This window comes from Lepus europaeus, chromosome 7, assembly GCF_033115175.1.
Source record: "Lepus europaeus isolate LE1 chromosome 7, mLepTim1.pri, whole genome shotgun sequence".
Classification (NCBI taxonomy): domain Eukaryota; kingdom Metazoa; phylum Chordata; class Mammalia; order Lagomorpha; family Leporidae; genus Lepus; species Lepus europaeus.
Genome location: NC_084833.1, coordinates 17,689,601 through 17,714,234, shown reverse-complemented (window position 1 = coordinate 17,714,234; position 24,634 = coordinate 17,689,601). Strand labels below are relative to the sequence as shown.

The following is a 24,634-nucleotide window of genomic DNA, read 5'->3' as shown; positions in this document are numbered from 1 at the left end:
ACCCAAAAGAAGCTCCTGGCTTCAGACCAGCCCAGCTCTGGCTGTTGCGACCATTTGGGGAGTGAACCCGCTGATGGAAGATCTGTTTCCCCCCTGCCCCCCAAAATTCCGCCTCTCAGATAAATACATAAATCTTTGGGGGAAAAAAAAAAGATACTGGAATGTGAATTCAGACGTCAAAATATCTTAGAATCTTGGCTGAAAGAGAACTATTTACAGCCCATCTTCTTCGAACTCCATTTACACCTCCTTTACACCAATTCCTGGATATATGGTTATTAGTGTGTCCTTATTATGTAAGTACAGTTGTGTCCCTCAGTATCCATGGAGAAATAGTTCCATGACCCTACACAAACATCAAGATCTGTGGATGCTCAAGCCCCTTACATAAAATAGCACAGTATTTGAATACAACCTACATACAGCTTCTAATCATCTCCAGATTACTTATAATAGCTAATCAAATGGAAATAGCAGGGGCCAGCACTGTGACACATCAGGTTAAAGCCCCGGTCTGCAGTGCCAGCATCTCATATGGGCACTGGTTCAAATCCCAGCTGCTCCACTTGCAATCCAGCTGTGGCCCGGGAAAGCAGAAGATGGCCCAAGTGCTTAGGCCCCTGTACCCGTGTGAGAGACCTGGAGGAAGCTCCTGGCTTCGGATCAGCGCAGCTCCAGCTGTTGCAGCCATCTGGGCAGTATACCAGCCAGTGGGTGGAAGACCACCCCTACCTGTAAACTCTGCCTTTCAAATAAATAAATAAATAAATAAATCTTAAAAAAAAGGGGGGGGGGGGAATAGCTGTTAAACTGTTGTTTAGGGGAGTAATGACAAGGAAAAAATATTTCCCATCCACGGTTGGTTGAATCTGCAGCTGTGGAACCCATAGCAAACAGAGAACTGACTGCATATCCCACCTATCAAAACTACCACCAGGGGTGGGCACTGTGACACAGCAGGGTAAGACACTGCCTGGAATGCCCACATTCCATATCAGGGTGCCAGTTCAAGTCCTGTCTACTCTGCTTCCAATCCAACTTCCTGCTAATGTGTCTGGGAAGGCAGTAGATGATGGGCCCCTACTACCTAAGTGGGAGACCCAAATGGATTCCTGACTCCTGGCTTTGGCCTGGTTCAGTTCCAGTTGTTGTGAATGGAACATCTCTGACACTCTGTCTTTCAAATCAATCAATTATAAATATTAAAATCAAGCAGCTACCATTTATTCCATTTATAACTAGGCGCTTTCTTACCCCTGGGAGGACCTTCATGTTGTGAAGAGCATTCTGCGCTTCTAATGCAGCTTTACGGGTGTAAAACGTAACAAAACAGCACCCTGCAACAAGTAAAGAGTTCACAAAATCAAACCCATCCTTTGAAAACGAACAATTCCTAGAGCATTTTGTTACAATGACATATTGGCATTTAAAAGAAAAGGTTGGCTTTCTTAAAACTGGCTGAAAGAAAAGGAGGGGGAGAAAGGGAGGTGGGGAAAGTATGGAGAGATGGAGAGAGGGGAAAGAGGAAAAGGAGATGGGAGGGAGGAAAAGAGAACTTAGCAAGATACAGGATTCTTTTTAAAACATTTTCTTCGCTGTGTCAGCCTCCTCCTGCTTATATTTAAAGTCTTCTTTAGCTGCTTGTGTAACTACTCTGGGGAAGATGGCTTCTTTATAAAGGTCATGTGTCATTCCGCTCTACTTGCAGCACCAGGTAGTTTACTGGGCAAGGTGACACTGTCACAAAGAAGACAAAGGGCTTGCAGCCTGTCATCTACCAGGAACTCTTTGTGCCCCTGCTGTCTCAGAACAAACCACTACCTACATGGCAGCCAGCTTCCAACATATGTCTCAAACATAACTGTCATGTACTAAATTATAAAATGACTTAACAGCAAGAACCTCTTAACATCTTTTTCTGAATTCTTGGTTCTCATCAAATATAATTAAACTTCTAACTGTACATGATGCTGCCTGAATTACATATATCTTGTGCTTTGTGATGGGGGGGGGGGGGAGTATGCCTTGGAAATCTCGGGCTTCAATGTTCTGACAGTCTTATTACTGTGATACAAGAGATTCCTTCCAAATCACGTTGCAGTTAGGATTTTTAAATTACTTAATACTACACTGCCAGTCAGAAAACTGTGTTTTTTATATTTTTGGTTAACTATATCATAAAGAGGAAACAATTCTGCTTCTAGATACTCTGCTATTAAGCTGGTTTCAAACATGTGAATCACGCTTATTCGCATCTGCACTTAGGACAGCTTTCAGAAAATTACTCTGAAGTCAGTCGCTTGTCTGGTGGGCAAGGGCAAAGCTATGCCTGTGGCCCATGGGTCCCACAAGCTTTCACTCTGCTGTTGTTTCTGGAAGCAGCTCGGCTTCTCTTCTTTTGTTTATTTTTTAGGCTACAGAAAACAAGTCATCTAAACAAGTCCTTCCAGTCTGATAGACCAATCCTGAAGGACCTCTATATGACATTAACAGGAAATCTATGGTATGTGGATGGTCCTCTTTCAGCTTACTCTCCTCATCCCACTCCGAAGATCAATTGAGATATTCACATTGGTCTATGTCTTGAATTTAGAGCTCTAAAAGAGAACTGCTCAAGATGCGATTTACAAATTATCATCATGTCGCCTTAACTTTTTATTTTTAAGCCATTAAATGTGTTTGAATCGGAAGACAGAGTCACTCTAAGAGGATTCACTTTTTCCCTGTATGACTTCAACAGTATCCTGACAGTAAAAAGGAGAACAGAATGAATGCGTGTGGTAGAAATTAACAGAAAAATCCAATTCTTTGTTCTGTCAAAAATCCAGAGTCCTCACCTTTGCTCTGAGGAGGATTTTGGCTCCTATCCCTTAAGACATTGATTTCATAGACAGCACCATACTGTTCAAAGAGTTCCCTCAAGTCCTTCTCAGACCAGGTCCTGGGAACCTGGCCCACAAACATCTTGATAGCATCAAGATCCGGTTGGTCTGGGTGGTCCAGGGTGCCGTTCATTTTCTTTGAGCTGCATGAGATAAAATGAAGTATATTACATATTCATGATACTTTCCAGCAAGTTTTTTAAGATCTCAACTACTTTCTGAAAGAGGAAAAAAAAAGTTGTACCTCTTTCACTACTTCCATTCACTTTACCAGTTTCCTGGTCGTCCCTCACCATGGATGTCTACTTAATTGGATGCCAAACAAAAGTCACCATCATGATTAGGACATCCTGGATTTTAATGAAGCAACTAACAGTGTCACTCATTCTTTGTCTAGCCTAAGAATTCTGAGAGGAACAGAAAAGTCCCCAAAGCAACATCAAGTTTTAGTGATCCTTAAGCATAGTTAACAAAACAGAGATACTTTTTAAAATGTCCATAAAATAGCAAAGGATTGTTGACTATGGATAAGATTCAGAATTTAAAAACAGTGATAGATGAAGTTTCCTTTTCAGTAGATGTTAGAACAGAAGTACCTGATTTCTAAGGCCTAACTAATTTCCAAGAATTGACTCAAGGGGCCAGCACTGTGGCACAGCAAGTTAACACCCTGGCCTGAAGTGCCGGCATCCCATATGGGCGCCGGTTCTAGTCCTAGCTGCTTTACTTCCGATCCAGCTCTCTGCTATGGCCTGGGAAAGCAGTGGAAGATGGCCCAAGTCCTTGGGCCTCTGAACCCGCGTGAGAGACCCGGAGGAAGCTCCTGGCTCCTGGCTTCAAATCGGCGCAGTACTAGCCATTGCAGCCAACTGGGAAATGAACCAGAGGATGACAGACCTCTCTCTCTCTGTGCCTCCTGTCTCTCTGTGTAACTCTTTCAAATAAATAAATCTTTTTCTTTTTTTTTTTTTAAAGAACTGGACTCAAATGCTGACCTTTCTAGTAAAATCCTAATGCTCTTGAGTTAGGCCCCTAACTTAAAACATAGCTTTACTTCTTAAACTCTACAAATGGCTGATACAAACATAACGTTGTCATAATTCAATACTTTTTGGTTTCTAAATTATCAAGTTAGGCAGTGGCGTTGTAGCGTAGTAGGATAAGCCACCCCCTGCAGTGCTGGTATTCCAATATGGGCATCATGAGTCCTGGCTGCTCTACCTTCGATCCAGCTCCCTGCTAATGTACCTGGGAAAGCAGGGGGGGATGGTCCAAATGCTAGGCCCCTGTACCCATGTGAGAGACCTGGAAAAAGCTCCTGGCTCATGGCTTCAGCCTGGTTCAGTCCTAGCTGTTGTGGCCATTTGGAGAGTGGATCAGCAGATGGAAGACCTTTCTCTCTGCCTTTCAAATAAATAAAATACCTTTTTTAAATAAACTTTTTAATTTTATTTATTTGAAAGGCAGAGTTACCGAGAGGGGTAGAGACAGAGAGAGAAGTCTTCCATCCGCTGGTTCACTCCCCAAATAGTGACAATGGGGGGCTAGGCCAAGCCAAAGTAAGGAGCCAGGAGCTTCATCTGGGTCTCCCACGTGGGTACAGAGGCCCAAACACTTGGGCCATCCTCCACTGCTTTCCCAGGCACATTAGCAGGGAGCTGGATTGGAAGTGGAGCAGCCGGGACTCGAACCAGTGCCCATATGGGATGCTGGCAATGCAGGTCAGGGCTTTAACTTGTTGTGCCACAGCACTGGCCCCTGAAAATAAATCTTTAAAAAAAAAATTATCCAGTTTACTTGCTATTTTACTAAGTCTTTACTAGTTAAAATCTCTTATCAATCATAACCATTTTAATGTCTAAAAGTTCCTCCATTCTTACCACCACTGCCAACACCAAGACCTTAGGGTAATTCTTGAACTACAAAGGTTTCCACTTAAAACCACTTCATCTATTTTAAGGCCCTTCTCTCGCCACTCTTTCAAATTATTTCTCTCAACATTCATCTATACCACTAATAACCTGCATTCAAAATAACTAGTACAGTTAGCTTTCCTTTTAGCATTTGCTGTTTAACCCAGAAATAATATGAACACATTCAAAGTTTTGGGGTTCTTAATTTCCAATCTTAAAAAATACCAACATTCTTTAAATGAAAATCAGCAGTTTTTCTATCGCTGTCTTCTTTTTTTTTTGGCAGGCAGAGTTAGACAGAGTTATTGACAGTGAGAGAGAGACAGAGAGAAAGGTCTTCCTTCCGTTGGTTCACCCCCAAATGGCCGCCACAGCCGGCACTGCGCCGATCCAAAGCCAGGAGCCAGGTGCTTCTTCCTGGTCTCCCATGCGGGTGCAGGGCCCAAGCACTTGGGCCATCCTCCACTGCACTCCCGGGCCACAGCAGAGAGCTAGACTGGAAGAGGAGCAACCGGGACTAGTATCCGACGCCCCAACCGGAACTAGAACCCGGGGTGCTGGCGCCACAGACGGAGGATTAGCCAAGTGAGGCGCCAGCCTCACTGCTGTTTTCTAAATAGTGTTTGAAGAGCCTCAAGAATGCTGAATCTGTGAAAGCAGTTCAACCTTTCATCACTGAGTTCTTAAATCTTTTTTAAAAAATTAATTATTTATTTGAAAAGCAGAGCTTGGTGGGGGGGGGGGGGAGATAATCTTCCATTTGTTGGTTTATTCCCCAAATGGCTGCAATAGCTTCGGTTGGGCTGAGTAGAAGCCAGGAGCCCGGAGCTCCACCTGGTCTTCCATGTGGGTGCAGGGATCCAAGAATTTGAGGCATCTTCTACTGCTTTCCCAGGTGCATTAGCAGGGAGCTGAATCAGAAATGGAGCGGCTGGGGCCAGCGCTGTGGGATATCAGGTAAAGCCGCTGCCTGAGTGCCGGCATCCCATATGGGCGTTCGTTTGAGTCTCGGCTGCTCCACTTTCTATCCAGCTCTCTGCTATGGCCTGGGAAAGCAGCAGAAGATGGTCCAAGTGCTTGGGCCCCTGCATCCATGTGGGAGACCCCAAAGAAGCTCCTGGCTCCGGATTGGTTCAACTCTGACCTTTGTGACCAACTGGGGAGTGAGCCATCGGATGGAAGACCTCTCTCTCTGCCTGTCCTTCTCTCTCTGTGTAACTCTTTCAAGTAAATAAATAAATCCTTTTTTAAAAAAAAAAGAGAGAGAGAGACAGCTCTTCCATCTGCTGGTTCACTTCCCAAATGGCCGCAACAGCCAGGTCTCAGCCATGCTGAAGGCAGGAACCAGGAACTCTGTCCAGGTCTCTCACAAGGGTTGCAGGGGCTCAAGTACCCACAGCCTTCTCAGGCACATTAGAAGGGAGCTGGATTGGAAGTGGAGCAGTTGGGACTCATACCAGCACTCTGAAGCAGCAGCTTTAACCTGCTGTGGGCTATAGTGGCAGCCCAAATCTACATTCTTTTTCTTCCACACGTTTTGGGACACATTTTTAACCATTTGGAATACATGGTTTACCTTTATCTGTTCATTTAAAAGCACAAGTGGCAGGTCGTTGCAAAAAAAACAACTGCTTTTAGAAGTGTAATCCTAATGTTCCAAAAGAAACCGGGATACCGTTATGACAAAAACCCCACCATGGCCATTGAAATAGTGGGTACCACTCCCTACAACCTGCCACCAACAACTTTAATTACCAGCTTTAACAGCATTTTTACTAAAATGTTGCTAATCTTTGGTCAAATTTCTATCCTACGGAGGGCTACCATGGAACCCCGATGGTGCTCACATACGTTCTGCGGTGAGGAAGCTGACAACTATTTCTAGGTAGAGGCAGGGGGTCCTTGATTTGTATTACAACTGTGTCCCCTTGTTCTTTCTTGCTTTGTGCCATCTCTAAACTTTCTACATCACTGTGCAGTGTAAAAGCTTCATAAACAGTCAGTATATTTGGATTACAGATGATCTAAAAATTCTGCGGGCTCAGGAGTCAGTCTACACAATGCGCTCCTTTTCTCTTCTTGTTCTTTCCAAATCCTCCTCTAGTTCTTAATGTCTATTCTACTCCCCAAGCCATCCTTTCCCCCTTGTATACCAATTATATCACCAGAACTCCCTACAGCAGTGCTGTTCAAAGTGTGGACCAAGGACCAGGGGCAATCTTCAAGCTTAATCCTTTAGCAATTTTATCTGTTCAATCTAAAAATACAAAATAAAAATTCACACATTATTGTATTTGTCTATTAAATCACTCTTACTTTCTTTTCTAAGAGGAGTGGCATGACATGAAACAGGTTCCTTCACTGCACTTTGAGAAGCACTTCCCAATTATTAGGCCAGGCTCAAGATGCTGCAGACATCATACACTAGAGCCATGCTTTGTCTTCCTCCTTCCTTCAGAAAATATTGGGCACTTACTGAACACAGGCTAGGTACTCTGTTAGATGTGGCAGACACTGGTGAACAAGAAAAACGGGAAATTTCCTTGGAGCTCATGGTGACATAAATGAAGCTACAGATATAAAACAAGAGAAGCAGCCACATGTATTCTTAGGTCTATGTAATAAGCAGGCACAAATGCTTTCTCACCTACTACTCTGTCTGAAGAGATAAGCAACAATGAATGCTCTTTCATTTTCCATCTTATATATTTCTAGTATACATGTTACACTGAAGGTCAAAAGTAACCACTGGGGGCCAGTGCACTGTGGCATAGTAGGTTAAGCCTCCACCTGCGGTGCCAGCATTCCATATGGGTGCCAGTTCATGTCCCAGCTGTTCCACTTCCAACCCAGCTCCCTGCTTGGAAAAAACAACCCAAGCTCCCTGCTTGGGAAAGCAGAGGAAGATGGCCCAAGTGCTTGGGCTCCTGTACCCATGTGGGAGATCTAGAAGCTCCTGGCTTCAGATCAGCCCAGCTCCGGCCATTGAGGCCACTTGGGGAGTGACCCAGTGGATGAAAGATCTCCTTCTCTCTGTAATTCTCCTCTCAAATAAATAAATTCTTAAAAAAAGGGGGGGGGGGGGGGACCACTACAAAAAAAGTTACTGGGGCAGGGCTGCATTTAACTGCTGCACCAGTTCAGATGCCTGTCTCTGAAGTCCACATCCCATTACTGGAATGCTTGGCTCTGCTCTCAATTTCAGCTTCCTGCTAAAGGGAGGCAGCAGATGATGGTTCAAGACAGAAATGTCGGTCTCTCCCTTTCAAATAAAAGCAGTATATTGAAAAAACAAAAAAAGCCACCTGAGGACGTGACTCCAGCATAATATGCCAAAGACCCTATAGTCATCCATTTTCTCTATGTATCATTAAACACATTCTCAAATTTGTGCCTTACCTCCCCACTCAATGAAGTACTCCTCAGGAGTAATGATCATAAATGAGGTGAGGGAGGATCTCTCATTTGCTGGTTCACTCCCCAAATGCCAGCAATAGCCAGGTGCCCAGAACCAGTGGGTGGCAGGGATCCAACCACCTGACCTATTACCTGCTGTCTCCCAGGGTACATTAGCAGGAAACTCGAATTGGAAGCAGAGCCAGAACTCAAACCCAAACTTTGCAGAAAGCACTATGGTGTCTTCACTGATCTGTTGAATGCCAGCGCCTGAATTGTGCATATTTATTATAACCACTCAAAAACCAGTGAATTCAGTAGCCCTCTGGAGAAGTATCTATAGTGTCCCTATCATTCCTAAGCGGCAAGTCTACGAAAATCCTTACCTTCTGTGGGCATACTGCTAGCCCTGACCTGGGAGCAGGAAGGAAGAAAGGAAAATCAGGGCCTACAGCAGTGAGGGAAGGAGGGAGAGGAGAAGCAGACACGTGTTCAAGGGGAAGGTAGGACACCAACCTGTTAAATTATGTTTCTACTTTTGGCAGCAGAAGCAATAATAACAGCAACTACTTTAAGAGGCAAATCATTAAGAATGACCAAGTATGAAAAATTAGGACCAGAGCTACCTTGTCCACCTTGATTCCTGATGAAATATGCCATAGGAAAATAGAATAAAGATTCAATGGGGAGGAAGGACAGGGAAGGGGAGAACAAAGGGCTTTATGTTCAAAGCATACATCTCTTCAGATTGCAACTCTCTTCTTTCTCCTATTGTTTCCCTCTCCAATCAGGGTCAGTACAAATGCTCTATCCTTTTCCCCTCATTCATTGGTCCCAGAATGAGTCTTAACCCAATGGCAAGTGGATCCATTGGCTGGACAAAAACTTATCACCTGCAGCAGCCTATGTTTAAAAAAGAGGGAGAGCCTGGCCAGCCAGGCTCCCCTGCAACTGCACCGAACAATACATCTACCACACATGGTCATTTCCATTTGATTTTTTTTTTTTTTTTTTTTTTTTGGACAGGCAGAGTGGATAATGAGAGAGAGAGAAAGGTCTTCCTTTTTGCCGCTGGTTCACCCCCCAATGGCCGCTGCGGCCGGCTCATCGCGCTGATCCGAAGCCAGGAGCCAGGTGCTTCTCCTGGTCTCCCATGCGGGTGCAGGGCCCAAGGACTTGCTTGGGCCATCCTCCACTGCACTCCCGGGCCACAGCAGAGAGCTGGCCTGGAAGAGGGGCAACCGGGATAGAATCTGGCGCCCTGACCAGGACTAGAACCCGGTGTGCCGGTGCCACAAAGCGGAGGACTAGCCTGTTAAGCCACGGCGCCAGCCTTCCATTTGATTTTAAAAACTCAGTTCTTCAGTTGCACTAGCCACATGTGGTTAGCAGGTGCTGCACTGGGCAGTGGAGACAGAGAACACTGTCGTCACATATTTCTACTGGACAGCACTGGTCTATCGACTCTTATACTGATTAGCAGAAAGAGGTAGCTAGTGAAGTCAGAGTAGAAAAGTTATAACCAGAGAGAGTGTGAGTTATATGGACAGGTGAAAGGGCTACGGCAAGAGACAGTGAATTATGGTACAACACAGATGAACTCTGAAAATATTATGCTAAATGAAAGTCAGTCACAGAAGGTCACATGTTGTATGATTCTATTTTTATGACGTGCAGAACAGGTGAACCTACAGACAGAAATGTAGTGGTTGCCTAAGAATGAGGGTGAGGGAAGAATTGTCACTAATGGGTACAGGGCTTCTTTTCTGGAATGATGCAAATGTTTGGGAATTAGTTGAGGTAATGGATAAACATTTGTGAATGCAATAAAAAAAAAACACTAATTGTGCCATTTAAAAGTGTAAATTTTATGGTATGTGAATTATATCCTGATGAGGGGGAAATCAGAGGGCAGGTTGGAAGGACAGTGGCAATGCTAAGCCACACTGCAAGGAAGTTATAAGGTGAAGAGCAGGAGAGAGTAAGCTCATGCAGAGTGAGCAGAGTTACATATCCTGGAACCAGAAAGATGGAATTTCCAAGTATTTTGGCTTCAAAGCTCCTAATTACATTATATTCCAGTTCACACATATCCTTAAGAAAATTGTTTCATACATATGAAATATATAAAATCTCTTCCCTTTATATGAAGAAATAAATTTAAAAAGAAAACCCTTTCCTATACGCTAGAGTGTATTCCTTGAAGACCAACAAGGTGGCAAGCAGGAGCATCGTACTTGTTTAAAAACCATTTCAGAAACCTTTTTATTATTCATTTTTCATTCTCTTCCCTTATCACCTGTTGTTTTGTTCATTATACAAACAGAAAAATTACATACTTACCAGTCCCTCTACCTCCCCAGTAGGCATAAATACTGTCACATTCCGAACTCCAGCCTCCACCCACCCTCATGTGGCTCACATACTGTGCTGTGGGAAAACTGGAACACAAGTGCATCAGAATTAAAGGGCTCAGCACCACTGGCCAGGCTAATTACCAGCTACTCTCTAGTGAGGATAACATAGAATGTATCTATGATCCAAGGAAGTCATTTTCATTTGGATAAAGGAAGATTTTTCTATCACTTAGGTGTTCATTACTAGAAAAAGCTATCAGTAAAGGATTTAACATCACCATTCAACAACAGAACAGCTAACCATCTGCTTTTGAAGGTTTTCAGTTTTCTTCCCTGAGGTATGGAGAAAGTGTTTGGTGTCCTTAACTTCTGCAATCATGTTTAATTACAAAATCCCTCAAAGGGCATACTATTCATTCAACTGTATTTCCCAAGCTCCTGTTATGGTGCCAGATTCCACACACCAAAAGGCTCTAAAAAAGACAGAGCAATTCCTGCCCTGAAGGCGATGGCACTGAATGAGTAGAAGGACAGAACCATAATCCTGGATAAATCCTTTAAGAGACGTATGAAAGTTGTGTAAAAGAAGCGGCTGATGAGGCTTTATGTTATCCGTAGGGTGAGAGATTTAAGCTGGACAAGGACTGGAAAAAGTGCTACGTGATTGGGGCCAGTGCTGTAGCACAGTGGGTAATGCTGCCACTTGCAGTGCCAGCATTTAGTGGCAGCATTCCATATGGACAATGGTTCGAGTCCCAGCTGTTCCACTTCTGATCCAGCTCTCTGCTATGGCCTGGGAAAGCAGTAGAAGATGGCCCAAGTGCTTGGACCCCTGCACCCATGTGGGAGACCCATGATAAGCTCCTGACTCCTGGCTTCGGATTGGCACAGCTCCGGCCATTACAGACATCTAGGGAGTAAACCAGCAGATGGGAGACCCCCTACCCCCGCCTCCCTGTACCTCTCTGTCTTTCAAATAAATAAATAAATCTTAAGGGGAAAAAAAAAGCATTATGTGGCAAGGAAGAATGAAATCCATGCTGATGGAATGGTTAGGACTGACAAGAGGGGAGAGGCGGGTGAGGTGACAGTAGAAAAGAGAAGAAAAGGTTGGGGGAAGAACAAAGAATATTAGAAGAAAGAAAAAAAAGAAAAGCTGTAAGAATAAACAAATAGATTAGAGAGGGGTCCGCGCTGTGGCATGGTGGGTGGGGCTGCCACTTGTGGTGGTGGCATACCATATGGATGCTGGTTTGAGTCCCGGCTGTTCCACTTCTGATCCAGCTCTCTGCTATGGCCTGGGAAAGTGGTAGAAGATGACCCAGGTCCTTGGCCCCTGCACCCGCATAGGAGACTCTGAGAAGCTCCTGGCTCCTACCTTCGTATCGGCACGGTCCTGGCCATTGCAGCCGATTGGAGAGTGAACCAGTGGATGGAAGACCTCTTTCTCTGCCTCTGCCTCTAACTCTGCCTTTCAAATAAATAAATAAATAAATCTTTTTTAAAAAGATTTTTTTTTCTCTCTTCCTCTCCTTCTTTCTCTGTGTAACTCTGACTTTCAAATAAATAAATAAATATTAAAAAAAAAATAGATTAGAGAAACATAGGTATAGTTCTCCCTGTTATACTGACATGGTTAAATTTATTCCAAGATTTCAAAAAAGAATGATCGTATTTGCCATTAAAAAATTCATTTTTTTTTTTTTTTCATTTAATCGAAAGGCAAGAGAAAGAGATTCCATTGGCTGGTTCACTCCCCAAATATCCTAAACTGCTAGAGCTAGGTCACACAGAAGCCAGAAGCTGAGAATTCAATCCAGGTCTTCCCATGTGGGTGGCAGGGACCCAAGTTCTTTAGCTATCACCTGCTGCCTCTCAGGGTGCCCATTAGCAGAAAACTGGATAGGAAGTGGAGGAGCTGTGGCTCAACCCAGGCATTCCGATACGGGATGTGGGTGTCCCAAAGTCATTCTAACTGCTGTATCACAACACTTGTCCCAGATTTATCTTTTAAAAAATACCTGACAGAGCCGGTACTGTGGCATAGCAGGTAAAGTCACGGCCTACAGTGCCAGAATCCCATATGGGCGCCGGGTTCTAGTCCTGGTTGCTCCTCTTCCGGTCCAGCTCTCTACTGTGGCCCAGGAGGGCAGTGGTGGATGGCCCAAGTGCTTGGGCCCCTGCACCCGCATGGGAGACCAGGAGGAAGCACCTGGCTCCTGGCTTCGGATCGGCACAGTGCCGGCAGTAGCAGTCATTTGGTGGGTGAGTCAACGGAAAGAAGACCTTTCTCTCCGTCTCTCTCTCTCTCACTGTCTAACTCAATCTGTCAAGGAAATTAAAAAAAAAAAAAAAAAAAGCCTGGCAAAAATTTTGATGAAATAATGTATGGGAAATGTGGAGATGAAGAGGTTCTTACATTAAGTAGCTCCTAATATTAGGGCACAGTCTTGGGCAACGCTAAGAAATTCTGGGTCAGGCTCCATTAATACTTGGAGTTCACTTGAACACTAAGGTGAGGAAGAAGATAAAATTATTAACTCTTGGGTTCTAGAGCAATGTTGTTTATGGAGATGCCTTTATGTGGGGGTGCCCAATAAGCTATTTTTAGAATAAAGTCAGAGAACTCAGGAGACATTTGGGGTAAAAGTACAGAGATCTGAGAATCACATCAGTCTCCCATTAAACAATATGAGAGCTAAAGGCAAAGAGATGAGACACAACCCTTGGAAAACACCCATATCCTAGGGTGCAAGCAAATTAAGGGGAATTAGTGGGAGCTTAACAAATAAACAGTATCAGATCCATGGTGTAATGGGTTAAGAGTGATCTGAGAATCAAGGACACTGATAACACTAAGAATAGAAAGTAGGACCCAGATGTCCTGGCCTCTCCAGACTTCCTCTACCACTTCATCACTGTTATAAAGAAATTTTGAAATAAAGTACATTGTTAGATGACATCCCCAGGCAAAACCACTGCATCCAGAAAATCACTGATTTACCCTCTCCCACTGAAGTGAAGGGTACCAAAATCCAAAAAGAACTGACAAGACCATTCTTAAGAACTTTCTAGGCCGGTGCCGTGGCTCACTAGGCTAATCCTCCTCCGCCTGCAGCACTGGCACCCCGGGTTCTAGTCCTGGTTGGGGCACAGGATTCTGTCCCAGTTGCCCCTCTTCCAGTCCAGCTCTCTGCCGTGGCCCGGGAAGGCAGTGGAGGATGGCCCAAGTGCCCAGGAGGAAGCACCTGGCTCCTGGCTTTGGATCGGCACAGCGTGCCGGCCGTAGCAGCCATTTGTGGGGTGAACCAACAGAAGGAAGACCTTTCTCTCTGTCTAACTCTGCCTGTTCAAAAAAAAAAGAATTTTCTTCTTCCAAGCTCCTTTCTGGATCTGGATCTTTGGTGTACGATGCCTATGGGAATGGATCTGGGGAGCTTCGAGAATGGGAAAAGTAGATGGGTAACTGCTCACTGACGCTGAGACAGCTGGTCTGGGGAGCAGAAATGGAGGGTATCATTAAACTTGCATTCCAGGTCCAAAGCTGACAACAGCTCTCCTTAGGCTAGTCAGTTACAGCTCTCTCAACTATGTTTCTCATCTGTAAAACAGGGACAATAGCTGATACCCAGTTGGCTTTACAAAGCTTTGGTGAAAACTGACCACTAAAATAAATACAAGTACACTTGGAAAAAATGATACGACATTCCACTCGCTGATTAACACTGGTTCAGAAGTTTAGTGTGCTGAAAACTACACAGGTCTCTACACTACACTACTCATTAAACTACACTACTTATTAAAATACAGAACCTTGGGACCTACTCTAGTATAAGAATAGTAAGATTTTTAAGTTCCAGGTAACTTTAATGCAGTGATCTGTGGTCTAGACTACATGAAACATTGAATTACTCGAACCTTTCATGTCTTTAACATGAAAAAAGCGGCTTAAAAAAATGCTGTGTCTAAAAAAATAAAAACTGGCAGTGGCAAAACACAAAGACAGCGTTATAATAAAAGACAATTTAAGTCAGCTGGCGCTATGGCTCACTAGGCTAATCCTCCACCTGTGGCACCGGCACCCCGGGTTCTAGTTCCAGTTGGAGCGCCGGATCCTGTCCCGGTTGCTCCTCTTCCAGTCCAGCTCTCTGCTATGGCCCGGGAGTGCAGTGGAGGATGGCCCAGGTCCTTGGGCCCTGCACCCGCATGGGAGACCAGGAAGAAGCTTCAGATCGGCGCAGTGCGCCAGCCGTAGCGGCCATTTGGGGGGTGAACCAACGGAAAAAGGAAGACCTTTCTCTCTGTCTCTCTCTCACTGTCTAACTCTGCCTGTCAAAAAGAAGAAAAAAAGAAAAGTCTTCATGATGATATTTTTTATTATTATCATTTTACCTGTTACATACTACTAAAATAATACAACCTCCCTCATAGGATAAATTTCAACAGAGCAAGTGTGCTAACATGGAGCCTCCTCCCCGAAAACTATTCTACAAAGTATCTGCATACCCACACCTGTCACACCTAATCCCAGGGTAGACTGAGATCTAACCAAAGGCTTGAACACACACCTGTTATCTAGGGGATAGTCTAACATTTCATATTCTTAGCTTTGAGTAACTTAAGGCTCATTTACCTGAGTTTACAAGATACTTTGAAGCCTAGTTAAAACAACTGAAATCAGGAGCTATAATGGGTCCCTTCCCTACAAAGTCCAGAATTCAGGTTCCTTGCAGCTACAACTCAGGGCCAAACTAGCACTTTGGTTGTGTATCATGCAGTTCTTGCATAGCAGTGCAAATGAACAAAGTTTCTCATTCCCATAATTCAATTTATTTCAGAATATCGTCAATCAAGATTGTTCTAGTTTTCTTTCTTTCTTTCTTTCTTTTTTTTTTTGGAAGGCAGCAGACAAGCTGATATTCCTAAAATCATGTGCTGAGCTGCATCTTCAATTAGAAAGGGGGGAAAAAAAACAAGCTCCAAGATTATAACTTGCATATCAATACAGAATGTTGTAGACAGTACTAAATACACCCTATTTGGTCTCTTCTCTAAGTTCAAGAATTTGGCAATTAAAAATCAAAACAAACCACTTCCTTCCTAAAAGATTATCTGAAATTATACACCCAACCAATAGCAATAAAGCTACAGTTTAGAAAATAACCTTGCAAACCACCATATGAGAAAACGCTACAGCTTGAAGGGACTGGAGCCAATACTGTAGCTGATGTTGCTGGTCATATATCAAGTCCACCTTTATGCAAAGAACCTAGGTACAGCCTCAAGAAATTCAGCAGTAATAAGACAGAATTAGACTACAGTAGAAAATAGCATGAGAGAATTCAGAGTTTAGCTTCCTTATCCAATTTTTTTTTCTCTTCTAAGGAAAGGGAGCAGTTTCATCAGACAACAAACAAACAAAAATCCCAGTTTCTCTGCTTATGATAAAAATTAGACAACAAAAATACTTACACAGGACTGGAACTCAAAGAGCAATGATCCACCATCATTTCTGGAAGGAAATCCAACTTAAACGCAGCCATCACCTCACTTTCCCCTTCAGAGGCCAATGATATTAACTTGCTGCACTTGTCTGATCCACAAATACACTCAGCTTTAGCTTCCTGGGCCCCACAAAAAACACAAAGTGGAAACAGGAGCTCAGGGAAACCAGCAGTAAGTGCCACAGAAAGAGGCAGGACTGGGGAAGGGGCAGGCAAAGGGAGTATTGGATTAAAATGGGGATGTGACCATGTGAAGGGAGGCTCAGCCCAGCACACAATGAAAGTGCTGATGCGCCAGGCTTGTTTTGTGTGATTTTCCCTGGCGAAGCAGTACTAAGTGCACTGTCAGATAAATAGAGTGTCAGATCCATGAAGATAGCAGTGGCCAACAGAGCAGAAGAAACACAAACTTGTTTCACATCCTCCAAACTCCTCCATGCAAATCGGTTTTTGAGGTCTCCCAAAGCCTGAAACTACCTAAGCAAAAACAGCTCACCTCATGTTTGCAAAGAAGAATTGGGCTATTGGGCTTGGTTTTAAACTTAGTGTCCATGTGCCAAAGATGGCAAATGAGCACAGTGCTTGGGGTCCCAAGTAACTTGACGACAGTCACGTAGGAGGAGCAGTAAGATCACCAGGAGCGGGTCAGAGGCAAGCAGGGTAACCACTGGCCACCAGAAACACTGCTCACATACGACTACCTTTCCTGCTGTGCTGAGGGCAGAGTATGCTATCTCCTAGTTCCTCATTAGGGTGAAGAACTTTAAAAGTCCTTGCTTCAGTAATGTTCACTGGTGGCACAGGCAAAATCTCTTCCCTAACTCTGAATCTTAATTTACAGAAGAAAATAAAATGAAATAGCAACATTCAGCTTCTTTCTTGATCGTATAACCAGGAAATAACTTAGTCTTTTCAGTTCTCTGATGACCTTTGTAAAGAAACAAAACAAACAAACACACAAACAAAGCCACCACAGTGATAACAGTGAAAAAGCACTGCAGCCTACCAGGGACAAACACTCCAACATGTAAGGGAAGGACAGAAGAATGCAGACTAAGTCTCCTCATTCTCTCCCTCCTCCTCTAAATTGTTGTGATATAAATTCACACATAAAGATGCTATTATGGGTGAGCAGTAGAAACGGATATACTTAGTAGTCAAGGCAGATGTGTGCTCCTGTTCTCAATTTAGCTCCACATCCCTCCAAACAGCAAATGGTGACATTTCAATATTTAGGCAATGACTCTAAAACTTTATCTCTGAAGGCTCACCAAATTTCATAGGCTTTCTTTCCATTTTCACCATTAGGGTTGCCTTACCTCAAAGATTTCACTTCACCCAAGCTCAGTTCACAACACAGGGAACTTTGAAAAAAAGAAGTTATGTTCAGCCTGTAAAGAAGTAAATGAATGAACTCCTGAACATAGTTACTTGAAAAAATAAAACTAAAAACCCATAGGCAATAAGTGATGGTAAGGCTTAAAAGTTCTACTCTGTGTAACACTGGCTGACATCTGCATGCACCTGACCCAGGAATGTAGAAACTATTTTCTGTCCAACATCCAGACATAATAAATTGTTAATAGCAGCTAACTACTTTTTCTGTTTTGTTGGAGACGCTGGCTTGCTGACCCACTACTTTGGAAGTAAAAGTAGCAGGAGCTCTCTTCCATCCTATTATAGTAGCTATGATAAAGAAAACACAAGCTAAGTGAAAGAAGACTGTGCCACTGACACACAGTACACAATTCAACCACCCCTGACTGTCAGGCAGGAAAGAGTAACCTTAGCAGGGACTGGTTAGGTTACTAGTTAGGTTTGTCCTACTTTCTCCTAGGTATGCTGGAGCTGATAACAGGTCTCTTCCTATAGAAAGCTACCTGGACCAAGAAATAACTGAGTCAACAACCAAATTAGACTTTTTAAGCTTAAGAATTCCTTTGAAAAAGAATCAACAAATTTCAAGGAATCCTACTGGTACTGTCATGTTTTTATTATTCACTTAAAATAACATAAGCATATTTACTAGCAGTGTTTACAAAGCTATTAAAATCCATTTTTACAATCTACAAAGCAACACTGCTTTCAAACTAACAAGATGGAAATGTTATTATATGAAGAAGGATGCTTCTCTTTAGGCAGGTCATTAGAGTTAGAATAATTAAATTCAGCATGCTTGTGGGAAAAGCAAGCACAAAGAGGCCGGTGCCATGGCATAGCTGGTTCAGCTGCCATCTGTGATGCTGACATCCCATATGGGGGTGCCAGTTCAAGTCCTGGCTATTCCACTCCTAATGCAGCTCCCTGTTAATACGCCTGGGAAAGCAGTGGAGGATGGCCCAAGTGCATGGCCCCTGACTTTGGCCTGGCCCAGCCATGGCCATTGTAGCCATTTAGGGAGTGAACCAACAGATGGAAGATCTCTGTCTCTCCCTAACTCTTTCAAATAAATAAAATAAATCTTGGGGGGGGGGGGGGAAGCACAGAAATTAGTCACAAGTCACCCTATTTTAGAAAACGGCTATAAAGTTGTGACAATAAAAACAATTATGGGAATACAAAAATGCAGAATTAAAAGTCAGTTATCTGGGGCAAGCGCTGTGGCGTAGTAGTCTAAGCCTCCACCTACGGTGCCGGCATGCCATATGGGTGCTGGTTGGGCCCAAGTGCTTGGGCCCCTGCACCCATGTGGGAGACTCAGAGGAAGCATCTGGCTCCTAGCTCCTGGCTTCAGATCAGCCCAGCTCTGGCTGCTGCAGCCACTTGAGGAGTGAACCAGCGGATGGAAGACCTTTCTCTCTGTCTTTCCCTCTCTCTGCTAAATAAAATCTTTTTTTAAAAAAAAAGTTATCCACAGAAAAATACCTGTAAGTTAAATTTCTATACATTTTCTAGGCTTTTTCCACAAAGGATACATTAGAAATAAAAGCAATGATGGCAGAAGTGGTTATAACCAAGGCCCTAACTTTCCTTCAGTCTCTTCACCACCCCTTCTCTCCACTCTGAACTTACTTACATGGTTTCCTCTTCTTTCCCTGGTTGTCTTATCTGTCTCAGTTTTCTTTGCCTTAAATATACTCTACTTGTTCAAGGGCAACAATTCAAAGTCTAATTATGGGAGGGTAGGGCAATCAGCTTGCTAAAATATTAAGAATCCAAATGGGGGTGGTTGTAGGCTCTAATTTTGATTACAGCTTCAGGCTAATGTGCACCCGGAGAGGCAGTGCTGATGGCTCAAGTAGCTGGGTCCCTGTCACCAACATGGGAGTACTGGATGGACTTCCTGGCTTCTGTCTAGCCCAGTCCTGGCTATTGCAGGCATTTGGGGAATGAACTAGAATATGAGTGATCTATCTCATACATGTTTGTATTTCTGATATTCAAATAAAACAAACAAAATTTAAGATTTATTTACTTATTTGAAAGGCGAGTGATGAGGGGATATGTGGAGATCAAAGTTCCACCTGTAGTCCACTCCCCAAATGGCCACAATGGTCAGGGCTGGGCCAGGTTGAAGGCAGGAACCTGGAACTCCATTCGGTCTCTCATCTGCGTAGAGGGGCCCAAAGATTTGGGCCATCTTCCACTGCCTTCCCAGGCACATTAGCAGGAAGGTGAATTCAGCCCTCCAATATGGAATGCCAGTGCTGCAAGCAGTGACTTAACCCACTGAGCCATAATCCCAGTGCCATAAATAAAATGTTTTAACTCATTAATCAATATACACAAGGGAAACATTCAAGAAAATAGCACACACCATGCATTCAGAAAATAGGAATAGAATAAAGTTAACAAGAAAATGTTGAAAAACTAGATTAGAAGAGATAATCACTAGAAATCACAGCATTTGTTCTGCCAAAAGGGTGAGAGAGCAAAAGCCTAGGTGGCATGTGCAAACATCTATCTTGACTGATGCAACCAGGCGCTCAGCAACAGGTGAGCAGATTTCATATTTCCACCCCAATAATCGGAGTATTTGAAATGGCAATAATATGAAGGCTGGTTATATTAGTGTAGAGATTATAGACAACTACTAAATTGAAAAGGTGAATCTACGTAGTTAAAAATCACTATTAATCTGCTAGAGAAAACTAAAGTACAAAATCTAGGGAAAAGTTATAACCCCAGACTGTTAAGCCACTGGGTATGTTCCCCTCCTAGCTGCTGGCACTTACATGTCAGGAGGAGTATAGAAAAGTAAGCAGCTGGGGCTGGCGCTGTGGCACAGTGGGTTAAAACCCTAGCCTGAAGCGCCGGCATCCCAAACGGGCGCCGGTTTCAGTTCTGGATGCTCCTCTTCCAATCCAGCTCTCTGCTATGGCCTGGGAAAGCAGTGGAGGATGGCCCAAGTCCTTGTGCCCCACACCCATGTGGGAGACCCAGAAGAAGCTCCTGGCTCCTGGCTTCGGATCGGTGCAGCTCTGGCCGTTGCAGCCATCTGGGGAGTGAACCAGCGGATGGAAGACCTCTCTCTGTCTCTACCTCTCTCTGTAACTCTATTTTTCAAATAGATGAAAATAAATCTTTAAAAAAAAAAAAAAAAGTAAGCAAGCAACTGACACCACTTGAAAATAACCAACCAGAATAATTGAATACTTTTATGGATTTGAATTTCACTTCTAAAACTCAGTACCTCAAATACTGGTACAATTAGTAGGTCTGCTAGAGCTACTAAATCAGTACCTTTTATATGTAAAATATGCTGGCCCAGGGTGGGCGCTGTGGCACAGCATGTTAAAGCCCCAACCTGCAGCACTGACATCCCATATGGGTGCCAGTTCAAGTCTTGGCTGTTCCTCTTCCGATCCAGCTCTCTGTTATGCCCTGGGAAAACAGTAGATGGCCCAACTCCTTGGGCCCCTGTACCCACATGGGAGACCAGGAGGAAGCTCCTGGCTCCTGGCTTTGGATCAGTTCAATCTGGCCAGTGCAGTTATTTGGGGAGTGAACCAGCGGAATGGAAGACCTCTCTCTCTCTGGCTCTATCTCTCTCTAAAACTCTCTCTAAAACTCTTTCAAATAAATAAAATAAATAAATAAATAAAAACATGCTGGTGTTGTGGTAAAGCAGGTAAAGCCGCTGCCCACAGTGCCAGCATCCCATTTGAGCACTGGTTCGAGTCCCAGCTACTCCACTTCCAACCTAGCTTTGTGCTATGGCCTGGGAAAACAGTAGAAGATGGCCCAAGTCCTTGGGACTCTGCACCCGTGTGGGAAACTTCCGTGTGGGAAGAAGCTCCTGGCTCCAGATTGGCGCAGCTCCAGTTGTTGTGGCCAATTGGGGAATGAACCAGTGGATAGAAGACCTCTCTCCCCTCTCTCTCTGCTTCTCCTTCTCTGTGTAACTCTGACATTCAAATAAAGAAATAAACCTTTAAAAAAAATATGCTGACCCAAATTGGCAACTATCTCTGTGGCATCCTACTTTGTGGAAGTTTCTGGTTGTTGCAATAATGTGACAGTTCAGAATAACTTAAAACTAAAAACCTTTGTAGGGTACCAATAAAAATCTGGACAGGGGGCCAGCAGTGTGGCATAGCAGGTTAAGTCTACTTGTGATGTTAGCACCCCATTTGGACACTGGTTAGAGACCCGATGCTCCACTTCTGATCCAGCTCCCTGTTAATGCGCTTGTGAAAGCAGAGGAAGATGGCCAAAGTACTTGGGCTCCTGCACTCACATGGGAGACCCAGATGAAGCTCGTGGCTCACTTCAGCCTGGCCTGGCCCCAGGCTGTAGCCATATGGGGAAAGTACCAGCAGAAGGAAAATCTGTTTGTCTCTCCTCCTCTCCAACTCTGCCTTTCAAATAAATAAAAAATAGGTCTAAAAAAAAAGGAATGTAAAAAAAAAAATGTAAAAATTTCTGAACTGGGGCAAGCATTTGGCAAAGTGGTTAACATGCTATGTGGGATGCCTGTACCTTATACTGTAGTGCCTGTTTGAGTACCAGCTCAACTTTCAATTCTAGCTTCCTGCTAATGCACCCTGGGAGAAGCTTGTGATGGCTCTAATAGTTGAGTCCCTGTCACACAAGTGGAAGACCTGGATTGAGTTCCCAGCTCCAGACATTGGCTTGACATTGCCCTAGCTGTTGTGGGCCTTGGGGAGTGAACCAGTGATGGATAATCTTCTGTCTCTCTGCCTTTCAAAGTAATTAATTGATTTTAAAAAATTACCACTGAGCCGGCACCGCGGCTCACTAGGCTAATCCTCTGCCTTGCGGCGCCGGCACAGCGGGTTCTAGTCCCGGTCGGGGCGCCGGATTCTGTCCCGGTTGCCCCTCTTCCAGGCCAGCTCTCTACTGTGGCCAGGGAGTGCAATGGAGGATGGCCCAAGTGCTTGGGCCCTGCACCCCATGGGAGACAAGGATAAGCACCTGGCTCCTGCCATCGGATCAGTGCGGCGGCCATTGGAGGGTGAACCAACGGCAAAAGGAAGACCTTTCTCTCTGTCTCTCTCTCACTGTCCACTCTGCCTGTCAAAAAAAAAAAAAAAAGATTTTTAAAAAAATTACCACTGGGGCTGGCGCTGTGGTGTAGTGGGAAAAGCCACCGCCTGTAGTGCCAGCATCCCATATGGGCACCAGTTCGAGTCCTGGCTACTCCACTTCCAACCCAGCTCTCTGCGAAGGCCTGGAAAAGCAGTACAAGATGGCCCAAGTACTTGGACCCCTGCACCCATGTGGGAGACCTGGAAGAAGCTCTAGGCTCCTGGCTTCACTCTGGCCATTGCGGCCATCTGGGGAGTGAACCAGCGGATGGAAGACTTCTCTCTATCTCTGTGTAACTTTCAAATAAATACATAAATAAATAAATGTTTAAAAAAATTACCAGGATTGGCGCTGTGGCATAGTAGGTAAAGCCACCACCTGCAGTGCCGGCATCCCATATGGGCACTAGTTCGAGTCCTGGCTGCTCCACTTCTGATCCAGCTCTCTGTTAATGGTGCCCAGGAAAGCAGTGGAAAATGGCCCAAATGCTTGGGCCCCTGTACCCACGTGGGAGACCCAGAAGAAGCTCCTGGCTCCAGCTTTGGATCAGCTCAGCTGTAGCAGTTATGGCCATTTGGGGATGAAAGATCTCCCTGCCTCTGCCTCTTGTAACTCTCCCTTTCAAATAAATAAATCCTTTAAAAAAAAATAACAAACTGTGGGTCATGGAGGGTTTACAAGAAAGAAAGAATGCCTTAAGGGCTGCTTTGAGGCCAGAGTGCTATTCAGGACATCTGCCATTCTATGAGTCTGCTGTGTATCCCGCTTCCCATGTTGGATCGTTTTTTCTGTTTTTGATTCTATCAGTTAGTATTAGCAGACACTAGTCTTGTCTGTGTGATCCCTTTGACTCTTAGACCTATCAGAGTGATCAACTGTGAACTGAAATTGATCACTTGGACTAGTGAGATGGCATTGGTACATGTCACCTTGATGGGATTGTACTGGAATCCCCTGGCACGTTTCTAACTCCACCACTTGGGGCAAGTCTGATTGAGCATGTCCCAAATTGTACATCTCAGAATCAGCCCTTAAGGCATTCGGATCTGGCTGAAGAGCCCATGAGAGTATTTTAGGCATGGAAAGCCAAGACACTCTGGAAAAAGAAAAAGAAAAAGAAAAAGAAAAAGAGAAAGAGAAAGAGAAAGAGAAAGAGAAAGAGAAAAAGAGAAAGAAGACCTAAATGAAAGCTCTCTGCGAGTGAGATCCCAGTGGAAAGAACGGGGCCATCAAAGAAGGAGGTACCTTTCTCTGAAGGGAGAACTTCCACTTTGACTATGACCCTGTCGGAATAAGATCAAAGTCGACGAACCCTAAAGGCTTCCATAGCCTTGGCAACTCATGACTAGAGCCTAGGGAGATTACTGACGCCATAAACAAGAGTGTCAAATTGTTAAGTCAGCAACAGGAGTCACTGTGTACTTATGTCTCATGTGGGATCTGTCCTTAATGTGTTGTTCAATGTGAAGTGATGCTGTAACTAATACTAAAATAGTATTTTTACACTTTGTGTTTCTGTGTGGGTGCAAACTGATGAAATCTTTACTTAGTATATACTGAATCGATCTTCTGTATATAAAGATAATTGAAAATGAGGCCGGCGCCGTAGCTTAACAGGCTAATCCTCCGCCTTGCGGCGCCGGCACACCGGGTTCTAGTCCCGGTTGGGGCGCCAGATTCTATCCCGGTTGCCCCTCTTCCAGGCCAGCTCTCTGCTGTGGCCAGGGAGTGCAGTGGAGGATGGCCCAAGTACTTGGGCCCTGCACCCGCATGGGAGACCAGGAGAAGCACCTGGCTCTTGGCTTTGGATCAGCGCGATGCGCCGGCCGCAGCGGCCATTGGAGGGTGAACCAACGGCAAAAAGGAAGACCTTTCTCTCTGTCTCTCTCTCTCACTATCCACTCTGCCTCTCAAAAAAAAAATAAAAAATAAAAAAATAAAAGAAAGATAATTGAAAATGAGGAAAAAAAAAAAAACAACCTGGTGTTAAATTGGAAATTGCATAGAAAATTAATCAATTTTTTAAAAATATCATGTAGGATCTCTGTCTTTAATGTGCTGTACACTGTTATTTAATGCTATAACTAGTA

General features: G+C 44.2%; 1 protein-coding gene across 9 annotated transcripts in view; it reads right to left on the bottom strand.

The window, feature by feature from the left end:
• The window catches only part of CELF1 (CUGBP Elav-like family member 1), a 111,767-nt gene that overhangs the window by 27,095 nt on the left and 60,038 nt on the right, over positions 1–24,634 (bottom strand). For 4 of the 9 annotated variants that reach the window (XM_062196143.1, XM_062196142.1, XM_062196141.1 and 1 more), the window contains exons 1-3: positions 16,021–16,163; positions 2,838–3,025; positions 1,255–1,337 (exon numbers count right to left, since the gene is read on the bottom strand). In XM_062196143.1, coding sequence (XP_062052127.1) covers positions 1,255–1,337; positions 2,838–3,025; positions 16,021–16,091 — 342 coding nt within the window. In that variant the 5' untranslated portion in view covers positions 16,092–16,163. Of the gene's footprint in view, positions 1–1,254; positions 1,338–2,837; positions 3,026–16,020; positions 16,166–17,371; positions 17,444–24,634 lie in introns of those variants that run through there. The other 5 variants (XM_062196145.1, XM_062196146.1, XM_062196148.1 and 2 more) reach the window with 3 other exon arrangements.